Genomic DNA, 27,083 nt, shown 5'->3' on the forward strand with positions numbered 1-27,083 from the left:
TGTTTCTGTTTAGTTGATTCAAAATTGATTCAAAATTAAAGATATCCCTTTAGACCTGTTCCTAAAAAATGTAAAGTGCTTCTTAAGGAACTATGTGTAAATGTGTATGAATAAATTTTCTTAGACATTGATGTTGATTAGAGATGGCTGAACGACTCCCTGTTTGGTTTACACCAGAACTTCCAAAAGTTCGGACACGAACAACAAACCCCATTGAAGTCTATGAGACCCAAACAGGAAAAATCAAAAGTCCCCATTTTGAAGGCTTAAGTTATTGCCCATAAAAGGGTATGGGGGCCCGGGTACTGCCCTGGGGGACATGTACCAATGCAAAAAAACTTTTGAAAAAGATCATTTTTAAAGGAGCAGTGATTTTAATGATGCTTAAAGTAAAGCAACAAAAATGAAAAATTCCTTTAAATATAGTGCCTGGGGGTTCCCTTAGCCTGTCTGTAAAGTGGTGCATCTGTACCATGTATAGAACCTGCTGCAGCAAAACTGACATTTATAAAGAAAAAAATATGACAGTTAAATTTATTTTGCCTAAAAAGCTTTTCTTTATTTAGCTTGGGGCCACAATTTAGTGCACTCTGAACAAGATTAGAAATTTTTAGAATAAATTCTGGTGTCTCTTTGGCAGACTTTGGTTGGAAATAACAACATTTTGCAGCACAGTGAGCAAGCCTTATGCGAACAAGCCAAATTATAGTACACTCAGGCCAAGATTAACATTTTTTTAGATAAAGTCTGGTGTCTCTTTTGTAGACTTTGGATAGAAGCAACAGGTGCAGAAAAATTGGTCTTTGGATGTTGTTTGTGCCCTCACCCCGTAACCCTCTAGAGGCAGTCTTGATGAAAGCAAGAATTGACCTTGCTGTAAAAAATTGAAATTTGACCCACCTGTCAAACTTTTGTGGAAAAAAGGGTCTTTGGGTGTTGTTTTTGCCCTCACCCCATAACCATCTAGAGGTGGTGTTGATGAAAGCAAGAATTGGCCTTGCTGTAAAAAAATTAAATTTGATGCACCTGTCAAACAGCTGTGGAAAAATTGGTTCTTGGGTATCTATTATGCTCATGAAACCTATACCAAAAAAATACTTCAAGATAAAATCAACACCCAAGCTAGGCAGTCTAGACAATCTTGCAGAGATTTGTGATCCCAATAAGACTAAATCAGTGACATCGGCATCAAGGGCTTGATAATTGCTTCTAATCTAGGACTGATAGATTTTTACAAATGTGAGCCAGTCAACGGATTCTGTGGACAGACGCGCTCTTTCATCTGTCACAAAACCTCCAGGCTGCTCTGAATGCTAGTTCGGAAATCACGTTGGATGTAGGGCAGCCCAGCAGCTCAATTGCATACTGGGCAAGTTCAGGCCAGTGGTCTATTCTCATGGCTCAGAAAACCAGTGGATTGTCTACTGGAAAGCTCTCCATCTCTGTTTTCTCCCCTAGATAATCTTCCATATGATGCAGATGCTTCCGATGGAATATTTTGAAGCTGACAGTCCTGAGCTCCGAGGACTAAAAAAGATTTGAAATGCATCACTGAGGCAGCCCACTTCTCTATCTCTCCTCCTTTGACCAACAGAAGCTTCAAAATTAGCATTTCCATGATCCTGTAACCTACCAGAATCTAGAAAGAAAAATGAGGGGAATAACTGCGCTACAGTGAAATACATAAACAATAACAATTATAGCCGCAATTCATCTATGTAACACAAACACAGTGAAATTAAATAAGAAAAAAAGGGGGGTTGAATCGCGCTAAAACAGATTGGTGATCATGCACATCATCACCAAACCAAATATTTAGAACTAAGTGAAGAGTTCCCCTTTAGTGTATACATAATATAGAAAACACATGTCAAATGAATAATCAATCCAAAAATAAAATGTTCAAAGTGATAATAAAAAGTCCATGTATAAAAAATAAATCACCCAAGTGATATGAAAGTATCTTAAAAAAGTTCCAAAAAACATAAATTCTTGCTGTGAGAAGAAAAAAGCGTGCTTGCTCCACCACCGTGAAATCAGACTGGACGCGCTTACCAGAAACTCATGATCCCCCGTTACAGAGGATCAGAGAAAGCTGTTTGTTAATACTGCTTCGAACCACGACCAATGGATCAGAGACCTTATACCGAGATGGGACATCAAAGACTGCAGGGTCAGACTAAAGATGTTCACACTGACAGGTACTCAGACATCAGCCCACAGCATTGCAGATACGGTCATAGAAGGAAAAAAAGGCTTCATATAGTGTAAAATCATTGACTTTATTGGATAAGTAAAAGGTTAAACTCACATGTTAGTAGACAATAGTAGGCATGTAGTGTAGTCTGGAGCGCCGCTGGATGATGTGACTCTACCACAAAACGCCGCGTAGGGCAGAGTGACGTGTTCTCGTCACCTCCCATTGCTGCTGTTGTTTCCAGTAGGATGGGCTGTCTGTGAGCTTCCGGCCGGCACTCCAGACTACACTACATGCCTACTATTTTCTACTAACATGCACCACCAAATTTAGGACATGTGCCAGGCTTGTGTCAACTTTCCCTGTCGTAGGGCGCACTTAAGGTTAGTGCCATTATCACACACCACCATTCCTGGCTCAAGCTTCCATGGCATGAACCACCTCAGGGCCTGCCCCTGCAGAGCTGAAAGAATCTCTGCTCCGGTGTGACTCTTGTCCCCTAGACAGACCAGCTGAAGCACTGCATGACATCTGTCAGCCTGAATCGTTGAATGGCCCCTTGAAAGCTTAGGGGGTGCTGGTGGTTCATAGAACAATCCAGCAGAGGAGACCATGGAGGAGGGGGTGGAGCTGACAGATCTCGCATCACCACCACCATCTGTATGAAGACATGGCGGCAAAACAAGCTCCAGCACTGAGCACTGAGCCCTGTCCTGCATCTTCCTAGTTGCAAACAGAGTTACCCAGTGTGCTCTAAATGAAATATATCATCCCTGACCATGCTTGCTGGACCACGAGTCAGCAGTATAGTGGACCTTGCGGCTGACTGCCTTGCTCAACAATGCCAAAACATTGCCTTCCACTTAATAGTACAGAGCTGGAATTGCCTTACGTGAAAAGAAATAGCGACTGGGAACCTACCACTGTGGTATAGCACATTCTGCAAATTCACAGAAGGGGGCAAGATCCACTAGACGGAAAGGCAGGGGTTGTAAAGCCAGCAATTTTGCCAAAAAACAAGAGAAACAAGAAAAAAGAGAGCAGCACTGGCCAAAACAAATCTCTTTGATAACCACCCACCAAAATTATGATAATGTGATAAAACCATCTCTGTTGGGAAACATATCCCCAAAGTAGTGACTACTGAAATTGATACTGCAAACACAAAAATAACTGTAACAATATAGCAATATACCTATATCATAATGTGCAATATATGAAAAAATAGAAAAATAAAGTGCTAGTGCAGAAGAAAACAACATAGCACAATATGCAACAATATAGCAATATACTTACATGTATATCATAATGTTCAATATATGCAAAAATTAAAAAATTAAGTGCTAGTGCAGTGCAAAACAACACAGTGTGACTCACAATAAGTACCACAACTATTCAAAAAAGTTCATAAAGTGAACAATCAAACACAGTCCTCAGTGATGAAAAGAAAAAAATGTCCAATAGAAAACCCAAGAATATGTGATGAATCTTACTGTATTCCAAACATTATATGTGACACCCAGTGAGATCCTTCACTGATCAACCTAAATTAACACACCAGAGTTAATGGCTCATCTTATAGAACCAGCTACTACACTTATTACTGATCCTTTCAAAATAGATAACTTCAAGGTGCTGGCTCTCAATACGATCCCCTCTCAGTGGGTCCTCACATACAGGTCCCAATCAGATATAGAGGTTGGGTAACAGAAAGGAAGGCTCTCATAGCGTAAACCACAGTACACAGGCTTTTTTAAAAACACTCACATGTGCATAGTGTCAGCCCGACACTAGGGAAGTAACTCTTGTTTGTATTATCATTTGGCCCCGTTTTTCCCTTGCTCATAAATACAACTTTATACAATATAATTTGACATATTCGAGCAGGCAAATTGTACATAAAACAACTTACAAAGAACATAAGTACTTATCATAATAGTTTTACAACACCTAACTTGTATATCTAACAAGATCGGGTTCACAGTATCTCCCATAGTCTCTTAAAGGGGATATGCATCTAAATGGTAAAGAATTAGTTCAGACTAGCCTAAAAACAAAAACATTTTTGTCATAAAAATTTGACAAGCTAGAATTTAGATGCTGGGCATGTGGATGTCAGGGAGTGGAGTTTTTGTTGTGCTGCAGCAGCTGGGGCAGAGAAATGTGCCTGCTATACTTTGCAGCTGGTGGTGTGCTGCTGGCTGATGTGCTGCAAGGACCTGTGACACCCTTTACAACCAAGCCAATTAACCTACCAGCATGTCTTTGGAGTGTGGGAGGAAACCCACGCAGGCACAGGGAGAACATGCAAACTCCAAGCAGTTAGTGTCGTGGTTGGAATTTGAACCAGCGACCCTTTTTACTGCTAGGTGAGAGTGCTACCCACTACACCACTGTGCCGCCCACATTATTCACTAAAAAGTGGTGTGCGGTGCACTTTAAATTGAGGACTGACGCTGCCAAAAATGTAAAAGCTATAAAAAAAAGAAAAAAAAAAAGGGGGGGGACACACCATGTCACAGTCAGAAAAACTGCGTCCGACAATTTAAAAAAAAGGGGGGCAAGCAGGGGACAAAAAAAGACACAGCAAAAAAGAAAAAAAAAAGAAAAGAAAAAAGGGTACAGCAGTACTGTATACAGCACTGGATGTAATGTAATGCTGTTTTAAACACTGCACTACACTAACACACTACACTGACAGACTATTCTCAAACACTATACGAACAGTAAACTAACGCCTACACTCAAATGTTATGTAAAGCTGTGTTAACCGCTTCAGTCCTGGAAGATTTTACCCCCTTCCTGACCAGAGCACTTTTTTCGAATCGGCACTGCAACGCTTTAACTGACAATTGCACGGTCATGCGATGTTGCACCCAAACAATATTGACGTCCTTTTTTTCTCACAAATAGAGCTTTCTTTTGGTGGTATTTGATCACTTCTGCGTTTTTTTTTTTTTTTGCGCTATAAACAAAAAAAGAGCGACAATTTTGAAAGAAACTCATTATTTTTAACTTTTTACTATAATAAATATCCCCCAAAAATATATAAAAAAAACAATTTTTTTCCTCAGTTTAGGCCAATATGTATTCTTCTACATACTTTTGGTAAAAAAAATCACAATAAGCGTATATTGATTGGTTTGCACAAAAGTTATAGCATCTACAAAATAGGGAATAGTTTTATGGCATTTTTATTTTTAATTTTTTTTTATTAGTAATGGGGGCGATCTGCAATTTTTATCAGGACTGCGACATTATGGCGGACACATCGGAAAATGCTGACACTATTTTGGGACCATTATCATTTATACAGCGATCAGTGCTATAAAAATGCATTGATTACAGTGTAAATGACACTGGCAGTGAAGGGGTTAACAACTAGGGGGCAATGACGGGGTTAAGTGTGTCCTAGGGAGTGATTCTAACTGTGGGGGGATAGGCTTTAAGTCACATGACAGTGATCACCGCTCCCGATGACAGGCAGCGGTGATCGCTGTCATGACACAAGCCTGAATGGGGAAGTGCCTTGTTTACATAGGCACTTCCCCATTCTGAGGCTCTGTAACACGATCGGCGGGAGACCGGCAGACATTAAGTCCGCTGGTCCCACAGGCACGGTCACGCTGTATGTGGCAGGCACGCGCGCGCCTCTGCTATCCCCGGCTCTTAAACGGGATGTACAGGTACACCCATTTGCCCACCACTGCCATTGTGCCGACGTATATGGCGTGCAGCGGTCGGCAAGTGGTTAAACATTGCACTACACTAACACACTACAATGACACACTATACTAACAATAAACCAAGGCTGGCCATACATTATACAATTTTCATGTACAATTTTCCTTCAAATTTACCAAAACCATATAATATGAGGTCATACCTAAACACTTTCACTTTTTATGTAATCAGGCAGGCCCTTGCACTACATAGAAGGTAAATCTAAAGGAAATTGTGTAAGAAAATTGTAAAATGTATGGCCAGCTTAACACTCTGCACTCAAGAGTCACAATAAGTCAACAGTGAACACATTAACTGCTTGTAGCAAACAAGCCCTGCTCTATCTATCTCCACTTCAACACACTACAAGACCTGGCTATGGGAAGCTAACCAAAGTGCTGCCAGAAGTGCCATCTCATCACTATCATCCCTCTGACCAGCTACCCACCTCCACCAGAGCACCCTTATCACCTCTCTGGCTATGGGAAGTTAGTTGGGGTGGGACTATAAGTACTGAGCTGTGATTGGAGAAAGTAATCATTACTTTCTCTAAACAGGGCCCTGACAGTGCTAATTGGTGGAACCTGGTCAGGTGCAAGACTTTATCCAATTAGGGCCCTAGAATGCACTGTGAAGCTCGCCGAGCTACCCACAAATTCGGATGTGCACTGAACAGTCAAACAGGCGAAGTTTGGGCCAAACTTATGGTCGGCACGAACTGTTCACCCATCTCTAATGTTGATTTGCTTAACGAGGAGAAGCTGTTCACTTTGCAAAGTGAATATCAACTAATAAAATGAATCTGTGTTTACTTCTATTACATAATCAAGTAAAATATTACATAATCATGTGTTAGCATAACTCCTGTCTGTATTTATTAATGTTCTGTTTGCAGAGAATACTTTTCTTTTTTTTAAAAGTAAACAGCACAAACACACATGAAAATGAAACATTTTTGATACTTTATTATTGTTTTTTTCCATTATATACAGTATATTGGTAAAAGCAGATAATGCTATGCTCAAAATCAGTGAAAGTCCTTTGCAGGCTTGTGATAAAATCCACAGTGGGGGCTCTGGCCATGATGCTCTTTCTCACAGCGGTACAGACAAAGAATAGAGCTAGCAACCCCAAACGTCCTTGTTGCTTCTTTACTGGTGCATAAAAAAAGGGCGTAAAAACATACAGGGGCTCACGCGTTCCAGCTTACAATCCTTTATCACAGCACAATTTTCAAGTTAAAAAACAGAACATATATACTGTTTGCCAAACCACACCTTCCAATTAATTATCTCCTTGAAACAGCAATTAAAGTGATTGTAAAGCTTTGATTATCAAAAAAAAATAACAAACATGTCATACTTACCTCCACTGTGCAGCTTGTTTTGCACAGAGTGGCCCTGAACACCGTCCTCTGGGGTCCCTCAGTGGCACTCTCGGCTCCTCCCCACATCAGATAACCCCCTAGGAGAAGCACTCTCCCAGGGGGTTACCTTGCAGGCGCGCTCCGGAGTCCAGCATTCGGCATCCATGGCAGCTGAATGCATGACTCGGCCCCGCCCCCTGGCACCGGCGTCATTGGATTTAATTGACAGCAGCGGGAGCCAATGGCTGCGCTGCTATCAATCTATCCAATCAAGAGCCAAGAACCCCTGGCAGAGGGACAGCGCGTCCCTGCCAGGTGAAGTTCCAGGGCTCAGGTAAGTAAAATGGAGGGGCTGGGGGGCCGGCCACTGGCAGGTGTTTTTTCACCTTAATGCATAAAAGAGACATCCAAAACAGAAGGTGAGGTGTAGCATTTGGCAATACAAACATGGAAAATACTTTCTAGCAATTGATGTATGTTTATACACATTATCTACACATTAGAAAAGGACAAAACATGTGTAAAACAAGACAAAAAGGTTCTTCCAAATAAACTAAATGAGAAACAGGTCTGCATTATATCGAGTTCAAACCATATGTGTAATCATGTTGGGATATGTAGGCTCATGCTGGAATATGTAGTTCTATGCTGGCAATACAGACATGGGAAATACTTATCCAATAATGGATATATATTTGTACACATTATCTACACATAGTTACATAGTTACATAGTTACATAGTAGGTGAGGTTGAAAAAAGACACAAGTCCATCAAGTCCAACCTATGTGTGTGATTATATGTCAGCATTACATTGTATATCCCTGTATGTTGCGGTCGTTCAGGTGCTCATCTAATATTTTCTTGAAACTATCAATGCCGTCCGCTGAGACCACCCCCTGTGGAAGGGAATTCCACACCCTTGCTGCTCTTATGCCCCATACACACAGTCGGATTTTCCGACGGAAAATGTTCGATGGGAGCTTGTTGTCAGAAATTCCGACTGTGTGTAGGCTCCATCGGACATTTTCCATCGGAATTTCCGTCACACAAAATTTGAGATCTGGATCTCAAATTTTCCGACAACAAAATCCGTTCTCGTAAATTCCGATCGTGTGTACACAATTCAGATGCACAAAGTTCCACACATGCTTGGAATCAAGCAGAAGAGCCGCACTGGCTATTGAACTTCATTTTTCTCAGCTCGTTGTATGTGTTGTACGTCACCACGTTCTAGACGTTTGGAATTTCTGACAAGATTTGTGTAACCGTGTGTATGCAAGACAAGTTTGAGCCAACATCCGTTGGAAAAAAAACATGGATTTTGTTGTCGGAATGTGCGATCGTGTGTACAGGGCATTTCAGTAAAGAACTCTCTACCTAGTTTAAGGTTAAACCTCTTTTCTTTTAATTTTAATGAGTGGCCACGTGTCTTGTTAATCTCCCTTCCATAAAAAAGTTTTATCCCTATTGTGGTTTCACCAGTACAATATTTGTAAATTGAAATCATATCCCCTCTCAATTGTCTCTTCTCCAGAGAGAATAAGTTTAGTTTTTGCAACCTTTCCTCATAACTAATATCCTCCAGACCCTAGCTTTGTTGCCCTTCTTTGTACTTGCTCCATTTCCAGTACATCCTTCCTGAGGACTGGTGCCCAGACAGAATACTCTAGGTGTGGCCGGACCGGAGTCTTGTAGAGCCTGAAGAATTTTTCTGAATAGGAAATAACAGAAAGTGTATAAGACAAGACAAAAAGGTTCTTCCAAATAAAATAAATAAGAAGCAAGTCTGCATCATATCTTGAGTTCAAACCATATGTGTAGTCATGCTGGGATATGTGGTCCCAGGCTGGGATACATAATCCCATGCTGGGATACATAGTCATACTGGGATATGTAGTCCCATACAGGGACTATTTGAGAAACAGATCTACATCATATCTTGAGTTTAAACCAGATGATGTTCTAGATTGGAGACCAAAAATCCACTAGATCTCTCTTTCCAACAGTTTGCAGTGGAAATCTCCACCCCTTGGTGGTTTTCTAACTTTTTCCAAACCATAAAATGAAAAAGATCTAATGTCACCAGAATGTTCATATTTAAAATGTGTGGAGACATGGGATAGACCCTTATCCTTAACATAGGAGGCCCCGTGGAAATGCTCACTGATTCTGATTCTCATAGGTCTAGACGTATAGCCAACATACCATAGTTTACAAGATGTACATTCTATTAGGTAAATTACATTATTGCTGTTGCAGTTAATAAAATCTTTTATGACAAACTCTCTGCTAGTTGCACAACAGCTTTTTTCTACATATTCCAGCATGGGACGACATTTCCCAGCATGACTACACATATGGTTTGAACTGAAGATATGATACAGACCTGTTTCTCATTTACAAAAACCTTTTTGTCTTGTTTTACACACTTATTGTCTTTTTCTATTGTGTAGATAATGTGTATAAACATACATCCATTGCTAAAAAAGTATTTTCCATGTTTGTATTGCCAAATGCTACACCTCACCTTCTGTTTTGGATGTCTCTTAATTGCTGTTTCAATTAGATAATTAATTTGAAGGTGTGGATTGGTAAACAGTATATATGTTCTGTTTTTTAACTTGAAATTTGTGCTGTGATTAAGGCTTGTAAGCCGGAAAACATGAGCCCCTCTATGTTTTTATTCACTTTTGTTATGCACCAATAAAGAAGCAAAAAGGACTTTCGGAGTTGCCATCTCTATTCTTTGTATTTATATTTACAGTATATGTTATAGTTCTCATTAAATGCATTGATTATTCTTTTTTTTTTTTATCTTGCAGGCATTATGGCAGCTTTTCCAACTGTACAGAAACGACTGCACTGTATGCTGGATGCTTTTGGCCAAACTTCTTGGCAGAGAGATTCATTACTGGAATACATAGACAATTTTTTTCAAACTGCACTTTGGACACAGTCACATGGGAAGATCCCCCAGATGATATTCTCACAACTCTTATTCTAGTTCCAATTTTCTTGACTGCAGCAATGATCAGCCTAGTTGTTTGGTGCAGTAAAAGAGGTGACATTTTTGGATAAAAAAAAATCCTTGAGACTTGGAAAGAACTAGAATGAAGCTTTGATGGAAGAATATTTATCCGGAAACAATAACTACTAATAAAATGTACAGTGTCATTTATATGTTCCTCACAAATTACATCTTTCTAACAGCTACACAAACATTTTGCCAAAATGCCCTATTTTTATATTGTAAAACCACTACTGTATATGTACAGATGGAGACTGTTGACGTGTAAATTATTTTAAATCCCTTAGCAGTAAAAAAAATAAAAAATAAAAATAAAGGGAATATACAAGGTCATAATCAGTAATCATAATTAATATTAAACATTGTTCTAGTGTAGCAAATACTAACAAAGACAAAATAAGTGCTTTGCGTGTTTTATGTCTTAACAGAACTGTGAAAACTATGATATTCCAGAGTATAACTATTCTTTATTAGTACTTTCCTACCTTTTAGCTTGATGTATGTCTGCTTATACCCCTTTAAACAATCTCATCTTTCCCAGAAAACTGTGTGCTGCAACTACAGTTACAGTCACAGAAGACAGAGGTGGAACAAAGGTTTTCTGGCAAATATCATACAGGATCCACAGCACGTCAACCCTATCTACTGGTTTCAGATTCATTTTACTAACATCCATTTTTAGAATTGAGTACCAAATTTATACCAGAATAATGGTATTTACAAAAAGCATAAAAACATAAATGGATTCACCAAAATCAATATTTGGCTTGGATTGTACTAGTTTGAGTGAGGTATCTGCAAACGTTTGGTGACTGATGCCATTTTTAGTTATAGTGACATTAGATGGACCCATACAACCTTTTCAGTGTCTTACTACCCATTCTCTAGTCACAGGCATCAGAGCAATCTTTAATTATCTACGTCATGCTTCATCGTCACAGGGTGCACTGGGGGTTGCACTCAGTTGTCATCACCTCCACATGATAGTCATAGTTCCATACTATAATGCACTGTTCATTATAGCTGGCAATTGTTCTTACTTTTCACTTTGTATGAAAAAAGAACTTACCATTTATTACAGCTAGAATGCATTTCCTGTCGGTTTGCTAAATACATGGCCATATCTGAAATTCTTAAATACTAATCATTAATTGCAGTAACCTAAATTGACCAATCAGGAATCATCTTATACTGACCCGACTTCAGAAAAATAAATATAAATGATTTACTAGTTAAGTTTAAACATTTAATAAATAATTAAAAAAAACAATATATACCTGTATTACCATTCAAAGTATATAAAGTTTTGGTCAGCTATTTTTGTTAAATACTATTATACTATTAGTACTATAATAGTACTATTATATTTTAATATTACTATGATAATATAATTTGCTAGTCAGAAACATAACCCCCTCTACATCCTAGTTTAGTGTTTCTGTTCTCTATGTTCGTTTTTGGTTTTTAGGGGCTGATTTACTAAAGGAGTTGATCATTTTCACTCAAAAAGTAGTGTGAATTTTTACTTCAATATTCAAAAGTATCTGCACATGACTGGGTATTAAAGTTAACAGAAAAATAATTTTTCACACGATTGAATAATTAAAGTGAATATCCATTTTTTTTTTTTTTTTGAGTGAATAGTCTCAATTCCATTAGTAAATCCCCCCCAATATCAATATCAGTATTATCAGTATCAATAGCCTGTCTACTGAACAGTTTGGACACAGAGAGATGACAAAGATAATGTAATTGCTAAACCAGGAATATACATTCCCTAATAAAGAGCTATGTCTGTCACTCAATATGGAAAGCATGGAAAATATAAGTTACAAGGCTGACTGTACAAAATTATAAAACCTTTTTTAGGTAAAGCAGTCAATATACAGTATGTTAACTGCATATTTAGGGGCTTGCCTGAAATTTCTGCATTAAGCTGTAATACTATGTAATACTATGTAAAGAACCTGCTAATTAACACTGACTGACAATTGTTATTTTAAATTCTATTCACATCTTAGTGGCTCAAAGTTGCTGACATTAACAATGTCACATTACATGCACAGACTATCAGAAGTTAGGTAGGATCAGACAGGATTAATAGGATTAGGAATGAGCCAACAGTTTATGCCAAACCTAGGTTTGGGCCCAACTTTTGCCCAGATGCGCGCCCCCCCAGTTTGGTGGGAGCTGATCATCATAAATAGAAACTGTATTTCTACTGCTTTTATTTATGGTAGCTTCCCACTGTCACTGGTTCCCTAGACTGCTGGCCTCATAGCTGGCATCATGGCACATTGCCTTTCTTGGCTGGGATTCCCCAGCTATGTAAGCAAAGGGGCGGGAACAGCAGTGATATCACTGCCCAGGTATGGCCACTGCTCATACATCATGTTACCATTATCCTTGCCCCTTCCCTTATATGACAGCTGGGGGAGCAGCTGGTGGTACCATCAGGTTCAGTTGTATATGCTGGGTTGTCAGGTTTTTTTCTCAGCAAGTAGGTAGGCAGTAGGTATTGTGATTGATGATGCATTTACAACAAGAAACTTTTTGGGGGATTTTATTTATTTAATTTTTTTAATAAAAACCTTGAGAAAGTTTGAATGTTTTTATTTCTAGTATACATTTTTTTTTTTTGAATGACCCCTACTCATTCAAGTAGGGGGACCGTATCTTATTTTTAAAGGGGATGTTTCAGACTCCCCTACCCACAGGTTTCCACAACCACTGAACAGGTATGTGGGAAAGGGCCTTTCTCCTAATAAACATGAGAACAAGGTGCTTTGACAGTGGTGATCCTCCTTAAAATCCATACCTGATGGGAAATAAATGGCCCTTTTGTTATGCCTTAAATTAATTCCAAGACTTCATGCTGTTCTCCCATCCTTTATGGCAGTCAGTTAGCAATGTTAAACTGGACATATTCCCTATATAAAAATATTGAATTTCCCTGAAACAGCGATTCTCAGTCTGTCTTATAGAAAGGAAGATGTGGGGCTATGACACAGAGGGCTAAAAAATTACTTGTTACTTATCTCTGTGGTTTACAATATTGCATGCAGACTACCAGACTATGCATGCTTTACTTTTGACCCCTGCAGAGCTTATTATTTAAGCCGCGTACACACGATCAGATTTTTGGGAAACGGGTGATGACAGGCTGTTGGCGGAAAATCCGACCATTTGTACACTCCATCGGACAATTGTTGTCGGCTTTTCCGCGGACAAATGTTGGATGTTTCCAAATGTCTGTTGTCGGATTTTCCGAGCGTGTGTACACAAGTCCGTCAGACAAAAGTCCAAAGTACAAACATGCATGCTCGGAAGCAAGGACGAGCCAGAAGCGGTCGGCCTTGTAAACTAGTGTTTGTAATGGAAAATTAACATTTGTGACGTGGCAAATTATGAAATCTCAAAATGCAGCGCACATTCTCTTCTTCTTTAATGGGATAATAATGAAGCTGCTTCGCTGGTGATAATGATGGAGTTATTGCAAACAAATTTTCAAAGGCTTTTTTTTTCTATTGATATCAAGAATAATATTATTATGCTTTTTTTTTGGGAGGGGGGGGCAAGTTACCACAACACCATTATCCTGTAGTTTTTAAGATGAAAGATACAACTATGTTGGTGTCCCTTGTCAATTTTACATTGTATTTTTTAAAATATAACTGCCTACTCCCAAACTGTCATTTGAAGTAAAACACATAGCCAAGTCTTATTCTCCACAATTTTTTTATTGTGCATTAAAAAAAGAAAACAAATAAAATTAGACATGCTATCTGCTAATAGAACTTAACCAAAAAGTGCATTCTATGCATCCAAAAATCAAATCATTATTATTCAACCAAAAAAATAAAATAAAAGCCTCATGCATGTGTCCTGCTTCTTAATATAGGGGGTCAATGTCTGTCATCCAGAGATAATTCCGGAAAACATCTGGATTATTCTCCTGGAGCTCCCGCAGCAAAGGCATATGATATAATTGGTCAAGATTAATAAAGCAACCAATTTTTGGTCCAAGAACTCCTCCTCCTCCTGTTCCTGGACTGGACTTGGGTCAAAGCAATAACTCCAAGGCCAATAATAAATAACACTCTTCCGATTCCACAACATGTCTGGTTGACGAACGGCGGTTCAGAAATGAACTGAAAAGCACAAAATGAAAACGCGAACTGAAAAGCGATAAATGAAAAGCGCGAATCAACTCTCACCAAAGTTCTACTAACATTAAATTAGCAGATGGAGCCCAAAAGGTGGTGCTAAAGAGCTGAAAAACCACGTAGTACGTCACTACATTTGTGTTTGTTGACTGACAATTCTTTGCCGTTTGTATGCAAGACAAAATCCAGGCACACGCCTTCGGACAAAAGTCTGAGGTTTTGTCTGTGGAAAATCCGACTGTGTGTTCACTCTTTAGTCTTTAAATCAGGTCTGGAGAATAGCAGGCTGCACAGCAATTACCAGTGAGTGCAAATGGGCTTGGTTGACAGTGACAGCCATGGTCAAGCACTAAGCCCAGGAGCTCAATTATTAAACTCTGGGCTTCTGTTACTGCTACAAAACACTCCATGGAAGAAATAGATCACTGCTAGAGTCAACATTCAGCATAACTCGCTTTTAGAATCTCACTGATAATAAACCATGGTGTTGCTCCAGGTCAGTCTAAGCTTGCCTGCCACAGTCAGGTGCTTGCAAAACTTGTCACTGGAAATCACACTTACAAGAAAAATGGATAGTGGCACAGCCACTAATCCACAAAATCAATTACACTGGTCCACTGATCATATGCAACCCACCTATCTTGATGAGAAAATGGAAGTTATAAAAATGTACATATTATTTAAATCTGTTAAAAAATGTATTAACCCAAAATACCTCCTCATTAATCACTAGGTACCAACAAATATGTTGGATGCTCTAAATGACAACTATTTTTACTTTGCAAGCATCAAACACCTGCATAAGCTAGTGCAATGCCATTCAGAATTTTAAATAATACAAAACAATGAAAATGTTTCTGTTTTGGTAATTTCTGCTTGCATAAACCCAACTTAATATTATTTTAACATTAAATTTTTTTTTTTTTAGGCAAACATAATTTTTTTGATTGCACCACAATATACTAATAATAGTAAACTTAGCAAACAAAGCCATTGTGTGGCCCACTGTACATGTCAAGGGCCACACTTGAGGCCCTCTATATATACTAAGTTTACCACCCCTGGTACCCCTGGTATACAGGATTATTTTGAGTATACACATAGGTCAAATGCTGAAATAAGAACTAGATTAGGTTATTGTAGTTGTAACAAGGCATGCTGTTACTGAGTTTTGCAGAACATTGAGCATTATTGTTGCCTGAGAAAAAAATCATTTTTCCTCCCACAAAATGGAGCTGGTGGACTGTGCTCCTGATTCACAAGTAAAGAACATTGGGCTCCATTCACAAAAGTATCTCGCATGCAGGGCTTGCGCTCCCGCTAGGAAAATTAGGCAGCTGCCTAGGGTGCACTGCTGCCTAGGGGGTGAAGCCCCTAGGCAGCAGTGCACCCTAGGCTGTCCCCAAAAAGTAATAGAGGGGAAATCTTCCTATGGGACACAGATGGCAAAAGACAGGGGTTATGACCCTCCTTACCCTATCAAAAATGAAAAAAAAAGTTATGCTTATAGTTCTACTTTAAGGCAAATAGACTGTGCAATTTGCAAGTTGCTCCAGAGTTTAGTAAATGAGGTAAAGCTTTCCTTTACAAAGATTACAGAATCACATGCAAGGAAAATACAAAAAAAATGAATATTTGCTTGCACATGATTGGATGATCCCCCTCATTTACTAAGCTCTGGAGTAACTGCACTTGCAAAGTCCTGTCTATGTGCCTTTAGTAAAACCACCCCATAACATGTAGTGAAATAGATCTACTTTCTCTGGCAATTTTGCCAGATTTTTAGAGATTTTTTTTTGTGTATATACAAGCATATACAGTAAGCAAACCTCCCAACCACTCCAAACATAACAAAATGTCCATGCATATCACAATGCTCTACTTGCTCTATACGTGTTCCCAATTATTTTTAGAGGTATCTTTGGCTCAAATATTCACAAGACAGAAGGGGATTATGAATAGACAAGTATTCTTAAAAAGGTGTGGAACTTGAGCTGTTTGGAGAGGTGTGTCATCAATTTAAAGGTTTCGCAGACGGATACCAGGGTGACACTTTCAAGAACATCAGAGAATCACAATGGCTATTCTTTAATACGAAAAAACAGACCTATCCAAAGATATAGCAATGACTTTGCCAAATATCACAGCAAAAATTACTATAAAAACAGGAGCCCATTGAATGCTGGGAGATGTAGCTTGGGCTATAAACAGTGCCATTGCAGTCAGTGAAAGAGTAACTACAAGACCCAATGTACCTGAAGGTAGGAGGAATCTAAATTGAAAAGCCCGGGAAAGTGCTAGGCTTGTTAAGAGATCTGCCAGCCAGAGTGGAGTGAGGAAAGCTGCTGTTGAGAGAGAGTGATAGAGAGAGGAGAAGTTAAGGAAGGAGGATGGTTCATGACTTTACAACAGTTGTTGGGTCTGCACTATCCAGGAGGCTACTAATTAGCCCTGCAGGTTGCTTTACTGAGCTCCTCTGAGCGTCTGCACTCTTCTGCTGATGTTGGATACAGCATCGCATAGTGATCCGATTATACTGCCAATGCTGGCTCCAGGAATGCCAGCATTCTGTTGCCTGAGCCAGTCCAGGACACCATCAACCAGATCGCTGAAGGAAGTTGGCAGGCATCATCGTCACACTAAAGAGGGGCCCCTCCAATGGTCCTGAACCCACCATTATTCTGTATATTGAATATATCCATTTGAAAGCTGAGCTCCATTTGCACCTCCTAAGTTTCTATTTAATCACTATTAGGTGCTGCTTGGCTGGGGTTTACATCACCAAGCCCTAAATTGCTACTTGACCACTTCCCAGTTCTGAGCACAAGGGCTCTATTCTTTCTTAGTCTATCTCACTGTGTGCAGGATTAACACCAATAAGCGAGCCAATGTCTGCAAGGGCCCAGACGCAGGAAGATTAACTTTCAGAACTGTATATAGTTTACTTACTGTTTAGTGTGGTTACCAATACTCTGAATATTCTTACATCTATAAGAATTCTAGACTTGGCTTCCTCATTGCAGATGCCCACGGGCAACCTAGTGCCTGAGCTGTGTTGATACTGATATCTGGTTGCTTGTTGCTGCTCACTTAGTGGGGGGAGCTACAGTTTATACTTATCGGGTTGAAGCCTACTTCAGTACCCTAAATATTGGTGAAAACCCTCAGTATATTGATTGTGCAGTCATATTTCTTCATTAGTATATCCTGCCTTATCTGCCCTATCAGATTTTCAATTGACAATACATTCTGTTGTTTGATAAAAAGTCTCACGTCTAATTTCTGAGTGACCCTAAGGTATTGAGAAATTGCTCACCCACATCTGCTAAAATAGTAATCTGAGGTGTCAGTGGGCAGAGGCCGTTATCAGAGTCGACGTAAGAGGACCCAATACAACCAGCGATTCCTGTGGGGGTAGCGCTGCGTGTGGAGACTCATTTTAGATTTCGTTCTGAGTGCCAGTGACCTAATTAATGAGCCAGGAAATGACATGGAACCTAATACAGATGTTTAGTAGTGCCAAGAGCAAACCAGCCAACTCTATGTAGTTATTGACATACCGGGGGCAGATGGACTGAAGAGCAGGTTCAGCAGGCACTAATAGCTTTAGTCTCCAGCCAGTGAGAATTCATTCTTGATGTCAAGACAAATTCAAGCACCTATCACACTTACATCCTGACAGAATGGAAGAAAGAAATCCCTGCCACTTTACAAGAGGACAGCAGCACTGCACATGGACAGGGCGTCGGGGATCGGTGATGAGAGGGGACACTGAAGGGAGGGGAGTTACAGTGGGAGGGATTATTAGAGCGTTAGTGCTATTGTAATCCGCTGATCAGAGCTATTGTTTTGTTCAGCAGAGTCTGCTGAACAATTCTACTATAAGTTCCTGGTCACTGGAATGACCAGAAACTTATAGAAGAGGAGGAATGTAGGTCCATATGGCATACACAGAGGAAAAATGTAGGTCCGTATGGCATAAGAACCTGGCCAGCTGGTAGCAGTGCTGTAGATCCATATGCCATACGGACCTGGCAGCGAAAGGGTTAAAGGTTAGGCCTCATGCACACTGGGCATTTTTACAGCTGCTGTTTTGGGCGTCAGACATTTTTTTATATCTGCCTCTAAACTCACCTGCATGTTATGCTATGTGTTCATGCACACCTAGGCTTTTATCAGCGTTTTTTGGCAAGAGTTAGTGGCAAAAAAAACAATCCTCTGCCAGCATGTTCTGGAGCAGCAGCATTTTGGCAGAAAATAAACACTGACAGCTCCTAAACTCTCCTAAACTTGTAAAAATAATATTGCTGACAATAAAAAATGTGAAACAAATGCCGTACAGCTTGGCCTAGTATGGATTCTAAGGCGAAAATTAGAAAAAAAAATGGTGAATGAATGAATGAGTGACTTGTATAGCGCTACCTATGCGAACTGAATCGCCTCAGGGTGCTTTTTTAAAAAAAAATGGTGTGGTGTCCCCCCAAATCTATACAGACCTGAACCATACCAGGCCCCATGCCCTGAACATGGGGAGTGCTTTGGGGCATTGGGGCTTCCCCCCCAAAGTACCTTGTCCCCATGTTGATGGGGATAAGGGCCCCTCCCCCCACAACCCTGGCTGGTGGTTGTGGGGGTCTGTGGGTGGGGATCTTATCAGAATCTGGAAGCCCCTTTTAAAAAGGGGGCCCCCAGATCCCGGGGCCCCCTATGTGAATGAGTATGGGGTAAATAGTACCCCTACTCATTCACCAAAAATGTGTAAAAAGTAAATAAAAACACAACACAAGTTTTTTACAAGTCCTTTAATAAAATCATTTTAAAAAATTGCCCTCGGTGTAGATCCATCGTCAACCACACTGCCAGGCCGAAAAAAGAAGAAAAGAAAAACTGACAAAGGTTTCCACCATCTGACAACTCTTACAAATCTAAGGGGCAGGGCCAACTGGTGACATCACCAGGTGACCATGCCTTCATGTGACGTCAACAACACAGGGCATGCTAGGTCAGTGACGTCACAAAAGGGAAGTTCCCCCTAGTTATTTAAGAGTGGGACCAGTGGTTTTTTTCGGGTCGGTGGTGGGCATTCTGAGGGATCTACACTGGGAGACATTTTTTTATATTTGATTTTTTAATAAAGGACTTGTGCTTTTATTTTATTTTTACACTTTATTGGTGAATAAGTAGGGGTACTATGTACCCCTACTCATTCAAATGGGTGGGCAGGATCTGGGACCCCCCCGCCAGCAGACCCCCACAATCATTGGCCAGGGTTGTGGTGAAGAGACCCTTGACTCCATCAACATGGGGTGCTTTGGGGGCTTCCAGCCCCCAAACCCCCCCCCCATTTTAAGAGAATGTGGCCTGGTATAGTTCAGGAGGGGGCACCTGCTCGTGCTCCCCTCTTTCCTGGCCTGCTAGACTGCATGCTCCATTATTTTTTTAACCACTTACCCACTGGGCACTTAAACTCCCTTCCTATCCAGACCAATTTTCAGCTTTCAGTGCTCTCACATTTTGAATGACAATTACTCAGTCATGCAACACTGTTCCCATATGAAATTTGTTGTCCTTTTTTTCACACAAATAGAGCTTTCTTTTTGTGGTATTTGATCACCATTAGGTTTTTATTTTTTGCGCTATAAATGAAAAAAGACAGAAAATTTTATAAAAAATACATTTTTCTTTGTTTCTGTTAAAAATGTAGAAAATTTGTAATTTTTCTTCATAAATTTTGGCCAAAGTTTATACTGCTACATATGTTTGGTAAAAATAACTCAAATAAATGATTATTATTTGGTCTTTGTGCAAGTTATAGTCTACAAACTATGGTGCCAATCACTGAAAATTGATCACAGCTGATGTACTTAAGGCCTATCTAATTTCTTGAGACCCTAATAAGCCAGGAATGTACAAATACCAAGGACATTCCAAGGTATTTAGTAAAAGTCATGGTGAGTTTTTTGAAGTTGTAATTTTTTCCCACAATTCTTTGCAAAATGAAGACTTTTTTCACAAAATTGTCATTATAACAAGTTATTTTTCACCCACAGCATATGCATTCTTACAACTAAACCCCGAAATACATTCTGCTACTCCTCCTGAGGAGTCAGGGATGGATGAGCCAGGGATGGATGAGCCAGGGATGAATTAGCCAGGGATGGATGAGCCAGTGATGGATGAGCCAGGGACAGGCACAGATCAGCGTTGTGGGCACTTCAGATTCCCTAAAGGGAACAAAAACAGCAAAAATTTATTTTAGTAGAGTTGGGCATTAGCATGTCTGCTGGGTTTTATTATTTTTGTTCCTGTTGGGGTGTCAGAAAGAACAGAATGGAGAAGATTTATTAAAACTGGTGCTTGTATTAGGGTAGGGTTTGTGTGATGGAAGTCACGTCCTCCATGTTTTCCTCCTCGTTGGGTGCCAAGCAAGGGTCACATGACAGGCCTACCCCAGTGTGAGTTCTTCTGGGCTATGCTAGGCACCTATAAGAGGTTCACTTTACTACACATGCACTGTAACCGTTCTCCAGTTAACTCTCGGGTCCTCGTGTGGATGTATACATTCTCTGTAACGTGCATTTAGAAGGGACATGCTGAGCCTTGTCCACATCCACTTGTCCAGCATTTTCCACTACCATTCCCCAGTAGTGCAGCGGGTTTCACCATGCATCTTGCGAGGGTTCCACACGTGCACTCAACTTAACTCTTGAACTTCCATACCTGTGTATAGGATGGGAACCTCTGCGGCACCAATCTTCTCCCATTGCTATAGAGCACAGACCGCTGGCTGAAGGAGCGCCGACATTTCCCTCACTGCTAGAGGCCATTCTACTTGCAATAGATACATGCTACTTATAGACTCCTTGGTAGACTACGGTTACATAGTAGGTGAGGTTGAAAAAAGACACAAGTCCATCATGTCAAACCTATGTGTGATTATGTGTCAGTATTACATTGTATATCCCTGTATGTTGCGGTCATTCAGGTGCTTATCTAATAGTTTCTTGAAGCTATCGATGCTCCCTGCTGAGACCACCACCTGTGGAAGGTAATTCCACATCCTTGCAGCTCTTACAGTAAAGAACCACGAGTCTTGTTAAACTCTCTTCTGCGAAAAAGTTTTATTTCTATTGTGGGGTCACCGGTACGGTATTTGTATATTGAAATCATATCCCCTCTCAAGCGTCTCTTCTCCAGAGAGAATAAGTTCAGTGCTCGCAACCTTTCCTCATAACTAAGATCCCCCAGACCCTTTATTAGGTTTGTTGCCCTTCTTTGTACTTGCTCCATTTCCAGTACATCCCTCCTGAGGGCTGGTGCCCAGAACTGGACAGCATACTCCAGGTGCAGCCAGACCAGAGTCTTGTAGAGTGGGAGAATTATTGTTTTATCTCTGGAGTTGATCCCCTTTTCAATGCATGCCAATATTCTGTTTGCTTTGTTAGCAGCAGCTTGGCATTGCATGCCATTGCTGAGCCTATCATCTACTAGGACCCCCAGGTCCTTTTCCATCCTAGATTCCCCCAGACGCTCCCCCCAGTGTATAGATTGCATTTATATTTTTGCCACCCAAATGTTACCCTAGGTAACCACTTGTGTCTTCACACTGTATTACTTTCGTACTGATGTCTTTATATCCCAAAGTACCTTAGGGACCTGAACCATGGGATGATGCCAGTTACTTTCGTTACACCCCTTTATTAACTTCAAACCAGTCAGGAACAACGTTTCGAAAGTCCAACATTCAGAGACATAACTCTTTCCTACATTCTTAACCCTAAGTGAGGCTAGGTGCTGCCCCGGCACACCGGCAAAAGTAGAGTCCTTCAGATGCATTCCCCAGAAGGTGGTATCTTTGGGTCAAACCCAAAGTTCTGATGACTTTACATTCTGGTAGCAGTAAGTGACATTCTTCTGGGTTCTGTTCTCTGTCTCTTTCCCTTACGAGTCCTGGACCCCTGTGCTCCAACTTGAGCTGAACTGAAACCAAACCCACCCCAACACCTCTGGACCACTGTCTCTCTTTTATAACACAGGAACAGTGGGTCAGACCCAGGGGAAAATGTGCCAAAAAAACAGGAAAGTAAGAACCAGGAAAGTCTTAATTTTTATCCTCCTGTCCTGTACAGCACCTAAATGGCTACTTCCAACCCATTTAAAACTTTGACAATAAAGCCTAGAAGCTGATTCTGTATGCACCAGTTTTAGTAAATCTCTCCCGATGAGTGGGGAAATATCCTCAAAGGGGACATAAGCAACAAAATTCATGCAATTCATGAATTATGATTGTTTAGATTCTTACAATTCAAAGTTAAAATAAAATAAATATAAAATAAAATAAAAGCAATGATTCTTCTGCACAACAAAATACAGTGTTGGATATGGAAAAATAATAGAGTCGCGCTAAGACTTTAGTAAAATGGTGTGTACATTAATCCATAATATTGCCAATGAACCACGTGCATGTACCATATATCTTAAAACAAATGAGAAAATTATAACGTGACACCAAAACTAAAAACAAATATGAAAATGAGTAAATGGTGATAAAATGAAAAAATAAAAGTAAATATATTGCATATAGTGATATGTCCAAAGCCTTTAAATGGCCACACACCCGTGAACTAATAAATATTAGTGAAATACAAAAATTATTGAAAAAGTCCATCCAAATATGAACTGTATGCAGTCTTCAATAACGTGAAAAATCTTGTGCTCAATCCACCACCAATGATAGAAATTAGCCACTTACCAGAACCCCATGATCCCCCACTACAGAGGATCAGGGGAAGCCTGTAAGGAAAAGTTTGACAAGTGGGCCCAGATCCTGGAATCGTTGGTGGTAGTAGAACATCAAAAGACACCCAATGGAGCTAATATGCCTCAGATCCCATAACCTCCCTAGCTCATGGGTAGCGAGTATGGCATGTAAAGATAAGAGAAGCTCCAATTGTGTAGAACCTTCGATTTATTATGATAGAAAAGAACATATATTGCACTCACATATATATAGCAGAAATAAGCGCCTGTAATGTCTGGTGCTCCGGCCAGTGAACACACAGACAGAACCCGTCCTGCTGAGACATCAATGACAATGCGAGGTGATGCAAGCACGTCACTTCACCCTATGCATTTCGTAATAGGTTACGTCGTCCAGGGGCACGCACTGTGCCACCTCCCTAAATACCAAAACAATCCAACCAGGCCTCATTCTGAATCCAGTCTGTCGGCATACATGCACAATAACAGTGCAGGCATTAAAGAATTCTGTATAGTGCGCAACAGGCCGAATAAATTTGAAAACCCGGTGGGTTGCAATGATCCAAATTGATAATAAAAAAGGGAACAAAACACAAAGGCACACATCATTAATAGGTGTCCAGATCAAAAATCAATACGTGAATTTAAGAGCAACATGTTGAACGCTGGTTACCCAGTGTTGCCCTCCTGGGCGGAAATGGACTAAATGTGAGTTCCAGTGTCACCTACGGTTGCCAAATTGGGCGACACCAAGTGGTCAAAACATATATAGCATGAATGATTGCAACCAATAACCAATAATAAATGGTATTTTGGAGATTGACAAAATTGCCAACAATGGTGATATATACAAAAATTAAAAAACTATATAAAATAATATAAGAAATATGAATAAAATTGAATGAGCATCCCTGCAAAAAGCAGGGACAACACTAAAAAGATAGGTCACCAACATCAAAATGTAAGCCATGACCCAAAACGGGCCCTAAATTATGAGATACAACTCTTGATGTTGTGACCATATCAAAAAATTAAAAACTAAGTTAGAATACTGGGGTCCGGCTGCCTTAAAAATTATTGTGTACAACTGTGACTCTGAAGAATTCAAACTTATAAATTTAAAAATTAGTGTATAAATCCCTATGTATATGTAAGAACATCCAGACAGATGTGGACTCAGAACCTGAGAGACCTGGTATTATCACAATGAATGCCCAAAGAACAAGCAAAAAGCTATAGTAAAGATATTTACATGGTAATTGATAGCAGGCTGCATTGGCATCACATATATTTCACATGGAATAGTTAAACTGAAAAATCAATCAATGAATAAAAGCTTGGCATAAAACCAATAGAAATGAAAAGGCCTAGTCAACAGTAGAAATAAAAGGAAAGATGGGTTACTTGTGAACTGTTGTGTACTCCTCATCAAGAATTATTGTTAAGGCGTTCAAATCTGTGTCGACGTTCAAGCCAAAAGGAACAAAGGTCTTGAGTCTATGGATCCAGGCCATTTCTTGTTTTGAAATTTCTCTGACTAGTAAACTGCCCCTCCAGTGGGGTCTGTATTTATCGATCCCTATAAACAATGTGTTCATTGGGTCCCTGTTATGTACTTGGTCATAGTGCCTTGACACTGGATGTTTGTCATACCCTCTCCTTATGTTACCAATGTGTTCATTTAATCGGACACAAAGAGCCCTTTTGGTCCTCCCAACATACTGTAAACCGCAAGGGCACTGTATGAGGTAAACCACACCCTCAGTGGTGCAAGTGATAAAAGGTTCAATCTCATAGGAACATAGGGTGCTAGCAGACGAGAAACTACACATTTTTCTCTCCTTGCATTTATTGAGAGAACAGACCTGACAGCTTTTACATCTATAGTACCCAATAAGATTCTGGAAAAAACACCTGTCTGCCTTCGGGGGGTCCTGGACAGAGGGAGCAACCCTACTACCCAGAGAGGATGCCCCCTTAAAAACAATCCGAGGCCTGACAGGTAAAAAGGTACCAAGATCCTGATTACTGGTCAAAACATGCCAGTGCTTCTGGATCAGCCTCTTGATACTCTGATGTAGCACCGAAAAGGTTGTAATAAATGGTGTAGCAGTAGAAGTATCTACCCTACTGGAATGTCTATCCGACAGGAGTGATGATCTCTCTCTGTCTCGTGCTACTTTCACTGCCTGAGACAGGAAATCTTGGTCATAGCCTTTTTCTATGAATCTACTAGAGAGAATGGCCGCCTGTTCATCGAAAGTACTAGTCTCCGTACAGTTACGTCTGAAGCGTAAAAATTGTCCCAAAGGAACAGATTTTAACCAGGGCTCATAATGACAGCTATCCAACGAGATGTATGAGTTCCTGTCGGTTGATTTGAAAAACGTAGATGTCACAAAACTTTCACCCACGATCTTAATCTTCAGGTCAAGAAAACTAATTTCGTCTAGGCTGACCTCGCAGTTCAACTTGCTATCCCTGTTGTTGTTATTAAGGGTTGTCATAAAACTACGTAATTCAGACTCACAGCCATCCCATAGGAGGAGGACATCGTCGATTTGGCCAAGCTGGGGGCATATTTAGCCCCCATAGCAACTCCTCTGTCCTGACGATAAAACTGATGTTCAAACCAGAAGTAATTATGGCTGGCAGCATACTGTAATAATTCCATAATGAAATCAATCTGCAATATTACCAAACCAGAATCTCTAACTAAAAATAATTTCACTGCTTCAAGGCCCAGATGGTGAGGGATGATAGTATAAAGCGAAGTTACGTCCGCAGTAACCATCCAGAGTCCTCTCTTTGGTGTGATGCTAGAAAGTAAATTAATTACTTGTTTGGTGTCCTTAATATAAGAGGGAACTCTCTGAACCAAAGGTTGCAAATAGTGGTCAATATACTTGCCCACCTGGGATGTAACCGAGTCTATGTCGCTCACTATAGGGCATCCCGAGGGGCAAGAGAGACCCCAGGATGCCATGGACCAGAGGTGGGAGACTATGGTTATGGTGGTCCTGATAGGAACTCTGACACTTACCACTCGGGGAACTATCAACAAGAGTACAGTTATTCAAGACCTACTCAGTACTCTAGCCCTCCTAATAATAGGAATAACCAGGGTTGGGGTTTTCCCAGGGACTCCCAGGGCATGAAACGGCCCGTAGAACTTAGAGAGGAGTCAGAGGGGGGAGGCGGGTGCAGTCAATCAAAAAGAAAAAGAACATACGAACAGGTATTTTTAAATTGTTGGCAATTTTGTCAGTCTCCAAAATACCATTTATTATTGGTTATTGGTTGCAATCTAAACATTCATGCTATATATGTTTTGACCACTTGGTGTTGCCCAATTCGGCAACCGTAGGTGACACATTTAGTCCATTTCCGCCCGGGAGGGCAATGCTCGGTAACTAGCGTTCAACATGTTGCTCTTAAATTCACGTATTGATTTTTGATCTGGACACCTATTAATGATGTGTGCCGTTGTGTTTTTTGCCCTTTTTTATTATCAGTTTGGATCATTGCAACCCATGGGTTTTCAAATGTATTAGGCCTGTTGCACACTATACAGAGTGCCTTAATGCCTGCACTGTTATTGCACATGTCCACCGACAGACTGGATTCAGAACGTGGCCTGGTTGGGTTGTTTTGGTATTTAGGGAGGTGACGCAGCGCACCGCCCGTGCCCCTGGATGACATAACCTATTACAAAACGCGTAGGGTGGAGCGTCATGCTTGCGCCACCTCGCATTGTCGTTGATGTCTCAGCAGGACGGGTTCTGTCTGTGTGTTCACCGGCCGGAGCACCAGACATTACAGGCACTTATTTCTGCAATAT

At 40.4% G+C, this 27,083-nt stretch overlaps 1 protein-coding gene across 1 annotated transcript in view; it reads left to right on the forward strand.

Moving 5' to 3' along the window:
* RAMP3 (receptor activity modifying protein 3) overlaps nucleotides 1-12,919 on the forward strand; it is a 477,607-nt gene extending 464,688 nt beyond the window's left edge. Inside the window, exon 3 of the mRNA XM_073630631.1 lies at nucleotides 10,111-12,919. Coding sequence (XP_073486732.1) covers nucleotides 10,111-10,366 — 256 coding nt within the window. The 3' untranslated portion in view covers nucleotides 10,367-12,919. The remainder of the gene's footprint in view (nucleotides 1-10,110) is intronic.
* Nucleotides 12,920-27,083: the final 14,164 nt, after the last annotated feature.

Source organism: Aquarana catesbeiana, linkage group LG05, assembly GCF_042186555.1.
Source record: "Aquarana catesbeiana isolate 2022-GZ linkage group LG05, ASM4218655v1, whole genome shotgun sequence".
Classification (NCBI taxonomy): Eukaryota; Metazoa; Chordata; class Amphibia; order Anura; family Ranidae; genus Aquarana; species Aquarana catesbeiana.